This window comes from Plectropomus leopardus, chromosome 16 (genome assembly GCF_026936395.1).
Source record: "Plectropomus leopardus strain MGB_pleo_1.0 chromosome 16, ASM2693639v1, whole genome shotgun sequence".
In the NCBI taxonomy this organism is placed as follows: Eukaryota; Metazoa; Chordata; class Actinopteri; order Perciformes; family Serranidae; genus Plectropomus; species Plectropomus leopardus.
The window spans coordinates 25,430,932-25,446,040 of NC_142191.1; the positions used below are offsets into that span (position 1 = coordinate 25,430,932).

The 15,109-nt window shown below is 39.3% G+C and overlaps 2 protein-coding genes and 4 non-coding genes across 6 annotated transcripts; 5 read left to right on the top strand and 1 right to left on the bottom strand.

Annotated features, from left to right (window-relative positions):
- Positions 1 to 108: 108 nt before the first annotated feature.
- On the bottom strand, positions 109 to 4,899 carry rnaseh1 (ribonuclease H1). Its single transcript, XM_042504059.2, has 8 exons — positions 4,389 to 4,899; positions 3,614 to 3,735; positions 3,226 to 3,405; positions 2,910 to 3,009; positions 2,712 to 2,766; positions 2,501 to 2,585; positions 2,225 to 2,349; positions 109 to 396 (listed from the first exon to the last, which is right to left on the bottom strand). The coding sequence occupies exons 1-8, from the start codon at positions 4,520 to 4,522 to the stop codon at positions 280 to 282; spliced, it is 918 nt and encodes a 305-aa protein (XP_042359993.2). The 5' UTR covers positions 4,523 to 4,899; the 3' UTR covers positions 109 to 279.
- Positions 4,900 to 4,927: 28 nt separating this feature from the next.
- Positions 4,928 to 12,310, top strand: rps7 (ribosomal protein S7). The gene is made up of 7 exons (XM_088089291.1): positions 4,928 to 5,045; positions 5,721 to 5,806; positions 7,070 to 7,141; positions 7,646 to 7,789; positions 8,529 to 8,593; positions 10,660 to 10,810; positions 12,200 to 12,310. Exons 2-7 carry the CDS (start codon positions 5,732 to 5,734, stop codon positions 12,275 to 12,277), a joined length of 585 nt encoding a protein of 194 aa, XP_087945417.1. The 5' UTR covers positions 4,928 to 5,045; positions 5,721 to 5,731; the 3' UTR covers positions 12,278 to 12,310.
- On the top strand, positions 7,269 to 7,489 carry LOC121956028 (small nucleolar RNA SNORA73 family). Its single transcript, XR_006106662.2, has one exon. It is a non-coding gene; the product is annotated as a small nucleolar RNA SNORA73 family (small nucleolar RNA).
- Positions 7,990 to 8,210, top strand: LOC121940543 (small nucleolar RNA SNORA73 family). The gene has a single exon (XR_006105648.2). It is a non-coding gene; the product is annotated as a small nucleolar RNA SNORA73 family (small nucleolar RNA).
- LOC148186913 (small nucleolar RNA SNORA73 family) lies at positions 9,868 to 10,088 on the top strand. The gene has a single exon (XR_015779318.1). It is a non-coding gene; the product is annotated as a small nucleolar RNA SNORA73 family (small nucleolar RNA).
- On the top strand, positions 11,430 to 11,650 carry LOC148186914 (small nucleolar RNA SNORA73 family). The gene has a single exon (XR_015779319.1). It is a non-coding gene; the product is annotated as a small nucleolar RNA SNORA73 family (small nucleolar RNA).
- Positions 12,311 to 15,109: the final 2,799 nt, after the last annotated feature.

The following is a 15,109-nucleotide window of genomic DNA, read 5'->3' on the forward strand; positions in this document are numbered from 1 at the left end:
TTAGTCTTTATCTCCTTTCTTCAAAAAGAAAACAAAAAAAACGATCTGCAGAGGAACCCTAACACTGATCGACTTTCATTTCATGCTGGATTAAGGAAAACAAAAATAAACATTTGAAGCATAGACTTTATTTAGAGCAAAAACATAATGAAAATAAACATCTAAAACTCAGATTTCCCTTTTTGAGTTTCATTCCCGTCACAAATGCTTGTGGAGAAAGAAAGCAAAAAAATCTGTATTAAATCAGAGAACACATTAACAGTCCTGCAGCCGAGCTCTTCAACTGCAATCTTCTGTTTCTTTATGCTGCAGCTGTAAACGTTTCGCTGCTCCTTCTCTCGACAGTTTGTCGGCCTCCTCGTTGCCCTTATAGCCGGCGTGCCCTGGAATATGCATCTGGACAAAGAAGAGGAAGATAAAACATTTCAGAAGCTTGACAGGTCAGAAAAAAAATATTTTCTTTGTCATCTTCTTTGTCTCTTCATGTTAGAGGGTTAACACTAATCAGATATTGGATGATGTGCTCTCCGGTGCCCTCTGACCTCTTTATGGTTGGTCGGATTTTTAAATTGCCAACAGTGTTGACATCAATTTTCAAGTCAAGTCAAAAAAGTCATAATTTCATTTCAGAAACGCAGATTTGTCTGCTAATATGTCTGACTTGGCACTTATCAGTAAAGCAGAACCTGAAAAACCAAACATATACATGTTTGCCTCAAGTCAGATGAAGTCCGTTGTTCACGTTAATTAAACCTAAATGTGATGATTATAGTAGTCTTGATTCAACAGTCTGGAGCTGGTGATGTAAACCCTTGCCAGTCGTAAAAACAGAAATCTGTCTTCTATTTTATTGTCTTGTAATTTATGAGTGCTGTCCACATTTATTAAGTGAGAAGCCTGTTTTGTTATCTGTATAAGGAGGAAAATGGGCAACACTGCAACAAACTAAGGAACCCAGCTAAGCCTTTTTGGGGTAGAATCTACATCTCATACTCTATAGAAACAACAAAAATAAATAACTTACAGAAAACATTTACCAGGTAAAAAAAAAAAAAACGCAAGTCAACCTGAGACCTACTCTTATGGTGGAAGAGCTCCAAGAGGTCAGCCCCTAAAAACATAGCCTGAATGATCCACTGGCAAACTGTGTGAGAAATAATCCTACTGAAAGGAACTCGAGCTTGAGAAAATGCACTCTGGCATCACATCAGCCTTATTTGTGACTTCTGTTCAATCTGACTGTAATGTGTCTGTAGCGCCCCTTGTGGCCATCTAAGCGTTGTGAGATTGGTGTGGCTTTCCAGGTGGTAGGTAGACAACGGGTGCTTTTCATTATGCTAACATCTCTCCTCATTTCCCATCTCTTCCTGGTGTCTTCTCCCAGCGAAGATATGAGAAAGACGCCTGTGTGAAACACCTGTTTCTACGCTCCTAGAGGTGCATCAGAGGGATTAGAAGGTCCTCCATGATGCACAAGGAGGAACGATTCCAGGTCACGGGTGAACAGAGGATGTGAGGAAGCATAATTTTGCATGATGAAAGGGACCCAAAGTCACCACCCCCTGGTAAGGAGCAATGGACAAAAAAAACAAAAAACAAAACCTACAACATCAGCACTGTACATAAAGGATGACAACACACAATCACCCACCAATAAGTCTAAAAACTTAGCTTTTTCTCATGGAGAAGTAAAATAACACACTACTCTTAAACTGCCCTTGAACACATCACATACATTGATCTAACAGTGTTGTCTTTCTTTGGCTCTTAAATCTATTTATTGGTGTAACATTGATTTAAAAACCTGCATGTTTAGATGTCTTCAGGTTATGGAAATATAAGCAACAGGAGTAGAATACACTAGAATAAGCTCACAAAATAATACAAAATTAAAGCTGCAGGCTCACTGTCAAAAGATTTTTTATCTACCAGAACATAAAAATCTGTAATATGAGTTTGTAAGAACATTTTTGTTTTCAGTGTAGGTGTAATGCAAAAGTTATGAAGCAGGCATGAACCACGCTGCTTTTCACACAACCCAAGTTACTTTCTAAATCATTGACTGGAATAAAGTGAAAGTAATGTGGTGATTATTTGACTTTTATTTTACAGTAACAACCCCCAACTCATGACTCTTCAATGAGTCTGGAATAAATTATTGATTGCAAGAAAGTAAGTACTGTACAGTGACACATCTGTACAGTAACGTCAGGCTGATATTTACCCAGACAACCTCCAGCTCTGCGTTCAGTTTGTCCAGCTTCATAAATTCATCTTTGTTTATGACCGCACCTCCAGATTTCAACCGCCAGCCGTTCAGCTTCCATTTCTTCACCCAGTTGTTCACACCTGCAGGAAAAAAAAAACAACACAGATCTCACAGCAAACTCTTCAAGGTCCTAGATTGTGAAATTCAAAACCCAGAACCTGTCACATATTGGACATGAACATGACTTTAATATCAGAGTGAAATGCTTGAGATCTCTTTATGGTAACTCACCATTGATTGTAAACATGCTGTCAGTGTAGAGGACCAACTTCTTTATGTTCTTCTCTTTGGCTTGCTCCAGTGCTCTGCAGGCTGCCTGGTTCACACACACAAACAGTGGAAAGATAGTAAGTCAACCTTGTTAAAACTGTTAACACACTGTTATATTTATGTTGGTGCATGACAGCAAAATGTTTCAAAAAAATGATTGTACATGCTGTACCAGTATTTCTGCACGCTGGTTGGTTTGTCTTCCCTGCAGACGCTCTGCGACATTTCTGCAGGAATGGAGCGATGAACGCAACTAAATGAATGGATCTACTGATCTCATTTTTTGTAATATTTAATATTTTTATTATGAAGAACAGATTAAAAGCTTGTTTGTGTGTGTGTGTGTGTATGTGTGTGTGTTTTCTCTCACAGTGGGTGGTCATGACCCCAGTACACTCCAATGCCAGCTTTGGCGCCCTTCTGTCCATTGGCTGAGCAGCAACCGTCAGTGTAAACAACCACAGCATCACCTGGGCAGAGGATGAAGTGACACTTAGGTGAGTTCAAATTGATTTAATCTCCCTGTACCTCCATTCCAGCACAGTGTGTGTGTTAACAGGCAGCTTAAAAAATAACAGCTAACATACTATCTACACAAGATTATGCAAAGATGCCACATTTCAAATTCATAATCAGAATTTATATTTCACATTTATCTCATTCCCACAAATATCTGACCATCTTACCCATGTATGTGAATTGGTCTGTGCTTTCTGAAGACAAGCTTTCTGACTCTTTCACTCGTTTGGGTTGTGACTCAGTGTCCTTGTCCGAGTGACATCTCTTCTTACCAAGAGGGATGTACTCCAGAGGCTCAGGGCCTCTTTTAGGAAGCAGAGTGGCAGCAGACTCCACACTCTGAGCCCCTGAAAGTAAATAACACATTTGTTTTTTTAGCTTAAAAGTAAATATTTGCAAAGAGCAGTTTTAGTTATTATATACTAATATTTTGCCATGATCCAGAACCATATACTATGTGTATAAATGTTTATGTCCTCCATGGCTATCTCCAAGAAATCTGACAGCAGAAAATTTAGCAGTGGAAAAGCTTCATGTTGGTCTGAACCAGCTTACCTGTCTCCTCTGGAACTGCAGAAGATTCGACTCCTCTGAAGAACGCCCAGGCATCTTTTTCTGATGCAAACTTTTTAAAAACGGCAGCTGGAAATTTGTCCACCTGGCTCTTACATTCATCCCTAAATAACAGTTTTCAAAAATATGAACAGGAATCTTAAATATCTTTCCAAACCTTATATATGATCTACTTGGTAGTGTCTCCATCAGATGCATACTCTGATGGACATTATTTTAATCGTGCAAATATTGTGAGGTGATCACAGTGCCATGGCTGTTTAATCTGCACATCTTTTCATATCTTTACGTTTGGTGGACCAAACCTCAAATAAAAATCAGGCAATTTTACATGCTGTACATGCTTGTTCCCCAGCAGAATAACAGGACACATCTTTTGCAGATCATTGAGGTTTTCTGATAAATTTGGCATGTCGACAAATCAAGTCCTTTGGGTGGTTTAACGTTTCTCTGCAACGCCCAGTGGTGTGTTTTGATGGAGAAGATAAAATATCATTAAAGTAAGCGGTTGATCGTGTATCATTTTCAAGCCGAATTGAGTTGATTGTTGTGATTACAAAATACTTAGAAGCACATATCTAATAATCACCTAGCTGTTTTACTGTTAGTTAAATGCCAAGGAGACACTGAACCACCAGATATCTGAATGGGGTTTGGCTAGCACCTCCACTCACACAAGGAAAGGCTCTCTGAGGGATGCATGGCCTTGGTTTTCTTACAGACAGGTGTTCTGATATTAAGATGGAAATATTCTCACCATGAACTATAGACTCCTGGTTTGAATCCTTTCTGTACAGCGTAGAAAAACTTGCCCTTCGCCATGTCCTCTACGGCGCTGCAAACGGTCCTGCGTAACGTTACTGCTCTGAAAAGACCAGTCAGTCTGAACATCACAAACTGCCGAGAAACTTCCGTGAGATTGCCGACATCGTGGTGTTAACTCAAAACACTATGAAATATCGTTAGATGTGAGTGATCAATGTGTGTTTTTCTCGTGAAACCGCAAAAAATGTATCATTGAGCAGCAGGGTAACTTCGAGGATGCCCAAACTATCGTTAGCGAGATACCTGATTAGCTAGTTTGCTTGCTAAAATGACGAAAAACAAACACAAACGCGGAAAATATTCCTAATAAAAATGGCAAGAGTATAACCTCTGCTGCCGTCTTCAAATGCCGGGGTAAACGGAGTTAAAAGTTTGTTTTAAGCCTGAAAAGTGCAAGAAAAAAGAAAGACGTGTAAAAGTAACGTTAACGCCGGAAATTCTCACGAAACTCTCGCGATGTTCTCGTTTTCCCTTTCGATTGGGCTCTTGGACATATGGACAACCCTCGCGATAGTAAACGGGACACCGTGATTGGATTAATACAACTCTCGCGATGTTCCGGCCTCTTCCTTGGCCGTCGTTGACAGAGGTTAGTCGTGCTACTTTTAACAGGACTGGCTTTTCGACCTTAAAATGTGCTTTAACATAGTCTAGTTTTTGTGTAAATCCACTTCAAAGCAACTTAAGTCTCTGATACGTTAGATTATGTCGTTTGTGGCGACGGATGGCTGTTTTACACGACAGAATAAAGCACAGTAGTGAAGCCCCGTTGAATGGTGTTCTTGTATCGGGGAGCAGTTAGCAGGCCGTGCATGTGTTCAGATGGTAGTCAAATTATACCGGAGAAGATAATAAACTGAATCATAAAACTCTCGCTGTCAGTAGCTGAGTGTGAAACAAAGCAACTTGTATATTTTTGCCTCTTTAAACTCTTCAGCTAAAGTGTTACACCGGTAAATGGCTGTTATATTAGCTAGCTAGCGCTCCCTCTCACCTAGCTGTAACTTATTCTAGCAAACGAGCACTTAGTCTTAGCGGACTGAGAGCCTAGTTCTTGAAGGTTGATTATTTTTTTTCTGTGGTTAATCAGTTTTGCCCCAAATTGTTCTCTAAATCGGCTATTTTCCAGACTTACCTTGCTGCTCCGTGTTAGCATTGGTTAGCCTAGCCTGGTCTAAAGGAGCTCTGTCACGGTTTATGTCAGTCAAGTGTGTAGTGTTATGTATGCACATATAACCCAACATGTCTTCATTTCTCTCCGCAGAGACAAAGGCCATGTTCAGTACCAGCGCCAAAATAGTGAAGCCTAATGGCGAAAAGCCAGACGAGTTTGAGTCTGGGATCTCCCAGGTAAGACCATTAGGTTTCAGATCATCAAATCACGTGTTGACTCTGTAGTTAATGCCAGACTGCATGTGTGTGTGCTGCTCAGACCAAAGTGAATATTGTTTGACATACATGTCAACCTGAAGATGAAATATTGAGGCAAAGTTCTTGAAAGTTTGACAAATTGACATGTTTTCTGGGTCAACAAGGTTAAATTTTAAGACCTCCACCAGAAATACTTAGCGCCATGTAAGTGATACTTGTACTTCTAAATCCAGTTTATTTTAAAATATTGTATGCATCATTTGTCACATGGATTCATAAAAGGTACAGTTCCAGTGAAATGCAATCATGTCAGCTCCATCAACTTATGCACTGTAATTTAGCCTTTTTTTTCTTTTTTTTTTTTTTTGCCTTCTCTGACTTTTTGGGCTGCTGTTTTATTATTGTCAGTGTTTTCAGACAGCCTGCAGTGCATGTGTTTACAGCATCCTGGATGGTTCTGGACATTATGGTTCTGGTTAGGAAATGATGTGACTGTAGTTTTGGATAAAGCTGCCTGTGTGACACCACAGAGTCTGTGAATTTACTGATGTGGAAGGTAGTGTCCTTGAAGTGTCCATCTTTGCCCTCACTGCGAAGATTTGCGATAGTTCATTTACATACCTCAACAAGACGGCCACATGGTCACTTCTCCCGAAACATGGGCAGCGCCACTGCTGTATGGCACATTGAATGATCCAGAGTGTTTGTTCCCTTCGTACTGCAGGCGAGGCAGGAACAGGACAGTCCCTTTGTCAGATTGGCTATTAGGTAAAGAGTCACCTAGTTGACTGGCGCTGGCCTTCTTTTTGGCTAAGTTTTGGTGTATCATGTCTGTTGAAATCTGTCTGGCATGGAGGCCTTACAGTTTCATATCCAACACCTGTACAGTAAAGAGCAGGATGGTAATTTGGCGTTGACTGTCTTTTACATCTTTTCCTTGATTTTTGACATTTGCGAACTTTGTCCTTGCTTGCAAACACAAGTCAGCAGGAGGGTTTATAGACAGGTGGGTTGATTCCTCATCCTGATCAGTGATTTGCAGCCAAACACCTCCATCCAATACCAGCCACATAAAGAACCACTGAGAAAAACACTTGCAAAATGGACATAAGAGCCTCAAGTTTAGAGCTGTCAGAGAGGTGACTGGATATATCCGTGTCTAAATAAAAAGAAAAAGAATAAACATTTTGGTCCAACAACTGAAGTTTCCAAAGATAGAAACATTTCTGTGTGTTCCTGCAGGCTCTGCTCGAGCTGGAGATGAACTCTGACTTGAAGGCTCAGCTGAGAGAGCTGAACATCACTGCAGCAAAGGTAAGAGAACATCATGTTGGATTTTAAATTTCATAGAGCTAACAATCTTAACTGCAGTGCTGTTTTTGCTGCTGCTCGCGTTCATTTTAAATCTATGTGTCTCTTAAATGCTGAAATGAGATCTAATCCGACGTGGACATCCAGCGAGGTTGCTCTCCTGGCTCTGTCCTGGTGGCGTATGGGAGCGTAGCTTTTGAGCTGAGACGTACAGTCCCGTTCCACAACGTCGGAAAGCAAGCTCTGTCCCCGGCCGCTGGTCGGTGAGGACGGGCGTCCTGCATATTCCTACATCTTCCCAGAGTCCCTTTGGGGCCGTTACTGGGGAGCTAAACCATGCAGTGCACATTATCACAGTGAAAAAGACTTTTTGTCGCAGCTTGTTAATCCTGAAATCTACGTGACTTTCCTCACTTGTGTGTCTGCCAACTTTCTCACAGAGCAACATCCTTCCAGCTGAATGACAGGTCCATCATATTAACTCTGTTGTGTTTGTTTTGTTTTTAGGAGATCGAGGTTGGTGGCAGCAGAAAAGCCATCATCATCTTCGTTCCCGTTCCTCAGCTGAAGTCCTTCCAGAAGATTCAGGTGCGTCTGGTGAGGGAGCTGGAGAAGAAGTTCAGCGGAAAGCACGTGGTCTTCATTGCACAGGTGAGGATGATGATGTTTGCTTGATCGTCTCACTGTTCGATGGATACTGCAGCACTTAAATGTTATGTTTTATTTGCTGTACAGTACAACTTGTAAGACAGTTATCTTGCACAGATTAAATCAGACCCCTGCCACAGCCTGCCAAGAAGGATGAAATAGAATTAAGTGAAATGCGTCTTTAGTGTCTTGACTAATGTTGTCTGACGTGGACATCCAGCGAGGTTGCTCTCCTGGCTCTGTCCTGGTGGCGTATGGGAGCGTAGCTCTCGAGCCGAGACGTACAGTCCCGTTCCACAACGTCGGAGACAAAGCTCTGTCCCCGGCCGCTGGTCGGTGAGGACGGGCGTCCTGCATATTCCTACATCTTCCCAGAGTCCCTTTGGGGCCGTTACTGGGGAGCTAAACCATGCAGTGCACATTATTTTGTATCAGGGTTCCACTGATAGCGAGCAGTCAGATAATGAGGCTCATTGTTCATAATCAGTGGAAGTTTGACCCTTTCATAATGGAAAATGTCACCTGTCTGTGTCTCTAAAATATTATCCACGTTAACGAAAGCAACGTTATTGTCAGCTTTAAAACTGTCCAGTAAAACTTGGAGGAACATGAATATCAGCAGGTTATATACAGTCTTACCCAGAATGTCACCCTAACCCTGTTTCATGAGGTTAATGAACTTTTGTGTACAGTGTTTGAATACTGATCAGAGATTAATGAGGCCGCATTTCTGATTTTTCAGAGGAGAATTCTGCCCAAACCCACCAGGAAAAGCCGCGTTAGGAGTAAGCAGAAGCGTCCCAGGAGGTGAGTTGAAGTTGTCTCTTTACTGTCAAACAGGCTGAGGATTATTCTTGCTGTTAGAGCATGGGAATAATCATCCGTGTGTGGGAATATTCCTTTTACTGCTATATTATACTTGAATTTTAACGTAACGAGTTTGAGGAGCCCGTCAGTAAGATGAACAGTGGGATTGTGTGATATGATGGGACATACGTTGTATTCAGGCAGTTGTTGCTGATGAATAAATCATTGATTGACAAATAATTGAATTAAGTTGGTTTTATGTCAAAAAAATCACTGGTTCAAATTGGAATGTTAGTTGGTATTTTGTGATGGTGAAGTTAACGTTGTTAGTTACAGACTGCTGTATGGTGAGGTATTTACATGATCCTCACAGTCAGATTTGAGATTTGGGGCTATGTAACTGAAATTGACTTCACTTGAAATATGGATTCATAAGTTCTGGGAAATTCTGAAGGCTTTTTTTTTTTTTTTTGCCATTTTGGGTATTTTATCTACCAGACAAATCGCAGGAAGAAAATCTTCAGCAGATTAATGGATTCTACTCAGATGTGGCCATAGTAATATGAATTTACAGTATTTTTCCATGATGTACTTCGGATGGCTTTTGAGTTTCCATAACATTATCAGGCTTTATTGCATCACTATGAAAGTGTTTACACAGTTTTATAGTGATAGCAGTGTAACCCCTAATGCAGAGTGACTATATCTCCATGATGCTTAAACAAGTTTGTGTAAAATGTTTAAGCACAGATCGCCCCCAAAGAATACTTCAAACTGCAACTAGTGATTATTATAAACTGTTGTGCCAGTCATTATTTTCAATTTATTGCTTTATCTAAAAAAAAAAAATATTAGAAAATAGAGGAAAATGCCCCGAGAATTGCTTTTTTTAACAAACAGCTGAATACTCAAAGTTAATTACCACAGAAGACAAAAAAAAGCTTCAGGTCGTCACAATTTAGTGGGTGGAATCAGCATGATGTTTATGCACGAAAAATGATTTACAGGGATCTAAGTAGTTATAGTTTAAAGTTTAATCTGATGAATCAGTCATTTCACCTCTGAACCCAGCAGTTTCGTTATTTAGACAGGTACATGTTATTTTATCAGTATCACTCAATTCTAAATGTCAGAAACTCATGTTCAAATATTAAAAACACTTTTGAAGGTCTGTTATGAAGTTTGAGCATTTTGGCGTCTTCATCTTAGTCAGTGGGCAAACTTCATCAGACATCTGTGACGATGATCATTTAAAGTATAAATCCAGTTTTTATCCGACGTGGACATCCAGCGAGGTTGCTCTCCTGGCTCTGTCCTGGTGGCGTATGGGAGCGTAGCTCTCGAGCTGAGACGTACAGTCCCGTTCCACAACGTCGGAGACAAAGCTCTGTCCCCGGCCGCTGGTCGGTGAGGACGGGCGTCCTGCATATTCCTACATCTTCCCAGAGTCCCTTTGGGGCCGTTACTGGGGAGCTAAACCATGCAGTGCACAAACTTTACATAAGATTTATCATGACTTTGAAACCACAAATGCCGAAAAATGTTCTAATTTCTATGTGTGTGTGTGTGTGTGTGTGTGTGTGTGTGTGTGTGTAATCAAAAGGAAAATAAGTTTTTTAAATGGACTTTTTGGCTTTAATTCTTGATAAATGTGCATTGTTGTGATTTGTTATGCTAAATTACAAACATCTCTTACTGTAAGTTAACTAAGCTCTTACTGTTGTTAATCTGCAGTAGTTGTCTTCCGGTTTATTGTTGGTCAAATTGAGAAAAATGCCAGTCCCAATTTCCAAAAGCCGAAGATTATGTCTTCAAATGTTTTGTTTTACCCCAAACTGAAACTCAACTCAAATGTATTCGGTTTACAGTGGTCTAAAGCAGTAAACGGTCATATTTTGAAACTAATGAATATCTGGCTTCTTTGTCCTGAGAAATGTCTCATGACTAATCAGCATTCATTGATTAATTCACTAATTGTTTTCCAGCAGTGTTCCTTGAGTCTGGCGGTTGGTTGACATGGATGTCGGGTGTTAATGCGATTATTTTTTTCTTGACTCTTTCCTCAGCCGTACTCTGAGTTGGGTCCACGACGCCATCTTGGAGGACCTGGTGTTCCCCAGCGAGATCGTGGGTAAGAGGATCCGAGTGAAAATGGACAGCAGCAGGCTCATCAAGGTCCATCTGGACAAGGCGCAGCAGAACAACGTCGAACACAAAGTAAGTTCACGTAGAAACAGGTGGCGCCCAATGTCTGGATGTTCAAGTAATGTGATTAGAGCTCCAACGATTATCAATCAGTTAAACTTCTGTTCTTATGATCTAATCATATATAACAATTAGAAAATTGTGAAAAACAAACATCACATGAAACAACAAACTTGGCAAAACCTTGAAATATTGTATGTACGATAATGTAAGACCAAGTAATTGGTTTGTTGTCACATTTAAAAACTGCTGCTGAAATATTTGAATTTTTGGCTTTGAAAATTGATTTAAATGATCAATTATTAAAATAATTTCCCCCTGTTGACTAACCATTGCAGCTCTTAATATGAATATCAGGGTCTGACAGTGATGTGCAATAATAAATATAACTTACTGATACAGTATTGGAACCAGAAATGCTCAGATTAGGTTGACTTTATTCTTTATTTCAGACCCAGTGGGATCCATATCACAGTTAAAAAGAAGGGAAAAAACAAACAAACAAACAAAAAAAAGCCACAAAAACAAAAAAAAAAAGAATTACGACAGACCTGGTTTTTGAAAGCCGTCCTTGTCCCATCTGAATGGATTATTCCTCACGTCTGTGCCGTCATTGGCTCATAGTTTTTATCCGACGTGGACATCCAGCGAGGTTGCTCTCCTGGCTCTGTCCTGGTGGCGTATGGGAGCGTAGCTCTCGAGCTGAGACGTACAGTCCCGTTCCACAACGTCGGAGACAAAGCTCTGTCCCCGGCCGCTGGTCGGTGAGGACGGGCGTCCTGCATATTCCTACATCTTCCCAGAGTCCCTTTGGGGCCGTTACTGGGGAGCTAAACCATGCAGTGCACAAACTCTGTCTCAGAAAGTAGAATTCGTCACTCAGTGAATTAACCGGGTTTTGAGCTTCACTTTAACTGATTCTTAAGTATTTTTTTGTGGAGTTTGTCTACTAATGGTCTGTATTTCTGCTGAAGTTGGCTAAATAGTCCAACAGAGTCTATTAAATTGTCATTTATGACTCAGTAAATGAAAGAGAAATGAAAAAAATAAGAATATTTGATGCCTTCAGCTTCCTAAAAATGCAAAGATGTTAATCATCTTTTTCATTATAAGGTGGTGTTTTTGCTTTCTGTCCTGAAACTGAAGTGAAGACTTGATACTGAGCTCTAGTGACTTGTCTTTGTGATGACATTTTATTAAAGTGGGGGGAAAAAAAACAGTAAAATCTGTTAAAGGTCTTAGCATCAGCCTTGAAGCAATTTCACCAAGACAAGCAACGTAGTCGTGATAATTCATACCTTCAGTCATGAATTTGAGAAAACATTCATTATGTTTTGTCAAATCAGTTTACTGTGTATAAAAATGTTACTGAGGGAATCTTTGTGTTTTGTTGTCTTACAGGTTGAGACTTTCGCTGGTGTCTACAAGAAACTCACAGGCAAAGACGTCGTGTTCGAATTCCCAGAATTCCAGCTGTAAATGCAGATGGCAAAATAAATTTGTTTACTGTCACTGTTGCTGATGGTTGTCTTTCTATTCTTGAAGAGAAAGAGGAGGTGTTTTCTTTCCTCTGGTGCCCTCCTCAGGCCAAACTTGAGACTTTTCCCCCACCTCTCGAAAAAGTGTAATTCCTGTTTAAGAGTCGTTTTATGGCGTGTCATACATTCACATCATGAGGTTCATTCTTTTTAGAGTTGGGGGATAAACTAAATTAAAACTTGTATTGTCCTTGTAAGGTTGTTGAACTCTTCACACAATCTGTTCACACAAATTCTGCAGATTTTTTTTCCCCCCAGACACCAGAACAACTTGAGACAATAACAAAAAGAGCCCAAACGTGCATGATTTTATCTGAGTTGTGAACCCTGCTGCTGTTAGTGTCATTGCATTCCCTTTTATACAAAAGTTTCCCTGCGCCTGGTGTCACATCCAAATATCCGTGCACACTGAACCAGCACTTCTGTCAGAGTGTCGGAAAGTGATAAAGGGGTGGATTTGTAGTGTGGATAGTGATAAAATGTACATCAAGGTGTACTTCAATTGAAATTAAGCACAATTATCTGCTCTAGTTTCCATAATAAACATGACTTTGATAATCGGCTGATTGAAAGACGTCTAAACGTTCAGGCTAAAACTGGAAAAAAATAATTGATACAAACGTTTGTCTAGGTTACATAACTTCACTTTAGTTTATTAGCATTTTACAGACTATATAAACCAATGATTGTAAACTTAGGAACTAAAATCAGTGAAATTCATCTTAATTTTAACCCTGTGTTAAAAGTATAAAGAATTGACAGCACAGCAGGAGCTACAATCAAATCATTTTATAAGTCAAATTCTAAAATTAAAAGTAAAACGTTTACCTCCGAGTAGAACTATAAAATAGCAGAATATGGAAATACTGAAGTAAAGTACAAGTAGCTTAAAATGAGTTCCACCACTGTCAGTATGAAAGATATATATATATATATACACACATATATATGTATATATGTGTATATATATATATATATGTGTGTGTGTGTGTGTGTGTGTGTGTATATATATATATTTCCCCAGTAAAATAAAGATTTGAAGAGGCTTCTCCCGTAATGCTGCATTCAGGTGCTGTCAGACATACTAAGTTTCTTACCTTTTCTGCCTCAAAAGTGTCATATCAGCATGAGGATGCTACAATTTATGTTGCAGCATTTGTACTTTACTTGCTGCATTTATTGATATCAATGATTATTGGGTTGTGTTTTTATTGAAGAGTACATGACAAAGCAAAGAGGTTTGTGAGATGATTGAAGACAAAAAAATTGCTGCACCAGATTATGTTTAATTTTTTAAAACATTTTATTTGGTTTCTCTTCTCGGCAACAGTCATACAGTCATCTTTAGTAAAGTGCTTTAACAGAGTGAGATTTCTCTTCAGTTTTTTTACAATGTAGACTCAAAAAATATATAGAACATGGAGTGTTATGCATTTAGGATAAATGCGTAAAACTAAAAATACAGAGTTGATAAGACTTATTTAAACAAAAGAAGGGCCTTCTTCAAAATGTACTCAAATGTAGTTTTCTGAAGCCTGACTAAAGAGGTAATTCTTCCTATACAAATATTTCATGAATCATATCATAAACTCTGTAAACTGTAACTTTTTCAAAGGCCACAAGCCTCAGAAAGTTGTGAACCGCAGAGTTGAGTTATGGTGAAAGATACCACCCCCCCCTTTTTTTCTGTTTTAAATCAGTGATTTGCTCAGTTAAATGATTTGAATTTAACGTTAGATGGATTACTTTGGTCACAGTCATAGTTGCTATAGCTCCACTTATAGGACAAACTTTTCTATAGCTCTGCATGTTGCCTCTTCTGTCCAACACTTTCAGATAGTTAAGTACAATATTTAATGGAATATCTGTTGAGTGTTTTCACTCGTAGTGTATGTTTTTCCTCTCAGCCAGCACAGTTAAGAGGTTGAATTGCTCTTCCCATGGGAAATGTCTGCCGACCCTAAATTTGCCCAACAAGCCAACACCCACCCAGCACACATGAGAAAGCTGCTCAGCAGATGATAGCTGTGATTAAAGGCTGAAGGAGGCATGTTTTTAATGTGATAATCTGCCATGAGAAGGCTTTGTTCCACACAGAGGAGATCGGACTGGATAAATACCGCACAAACATTAGTTTATTGGTCTTTGCATGCAATAAAAATGGTGTAATGAAAGCTTGTTGCTAATTTGCTCTGTCATGCCATAGTCTGAAAGACATTTGTCTGTGTATTATGTTCCAACATGTTCTGAATTTGCATGTTTAAATCTTATGAAGTTAAATAAGTCTCACATCATAATGTATACAAAACTGAAGGCCTTTTTATTTTAGCAACTTAGGAAATGTTGCACAAGTTGCAAGAAATTAGTAGATTGAGAAAATTCTTCTTTAAATGGCTTTGGAAAAATGTTGAGAAAATTTTTTTTTAAAAAACACAGAGATTAAAAACTATAATTGTGATAATGTATTTAAAATTATGATACGGAATTATTATATTTTTAAAGTACTTTTTCCAGGTCATTTCCCTTTTAAAACTTTTAACCAATTTGAAGTAATATCCTTGTATTTTCGACCAGTTTCTCGCTAATTTTGGGGGTAATTTCTTCTTTCGTTGCTCATTGCCTTCCTCCCACGTTTTTGACAATCAAGCCAATTTGCTCCGATTTCAAATGATTAAACCACAAAAGCTACAACAATAACATCATCATCGTCACTTTTAAATCTCACCCAATAGTTCTAATGTTCCGACCTTCCCACAGCGCCTGAAGGCAGCAT

Bases quoted from the DNA above. Each gene is read 5' to 3' on its own strand.
- rnaseh1 (XM_042504059.2), bottom strand. From the start codon at position 4,522: ATGTTCAGACTGACTGGTCTTTTCAGAGCAGTAACGTTACGCAGGACC. The intron at 3,736-4,388 runs GTGAGAATATTT...ACTGTTATTTAG, and splicing joins CCAGGAGTCTATAGTTCATG to GGATGAATGTAAGAGCCAGG. The intron at 2,350-2,500 runs GTGAGTTACCAT...TTTTTCCTGCAG, and splicing joins CAGCATGTTTACAATCAATG to GTGTGAACAACTGGGTGAAG.
- rps7 (XM_088089291.1), top strand. From the start codon at position 5,732: ATGTTCAGTACCAGCGCCAAAATAGTGAAGCCTAATGGCGAAAAGCCA. The intron at 5,807-7,069 runs GTAAGACCATTA...GTGTTCCTGCAG, and splicing joins TTGAGTCTGGGATCTCCCAG to GCTCTGCTCGAGCTGGAGAT. The intron at 8,594-10,659 runs GTGAGTTGAAGT...CTCTTTCCTCAG, and splicing joins AAGCAGAAGCGTCCCAGGAG to CCGTACTCTGAGTTGGGTCC.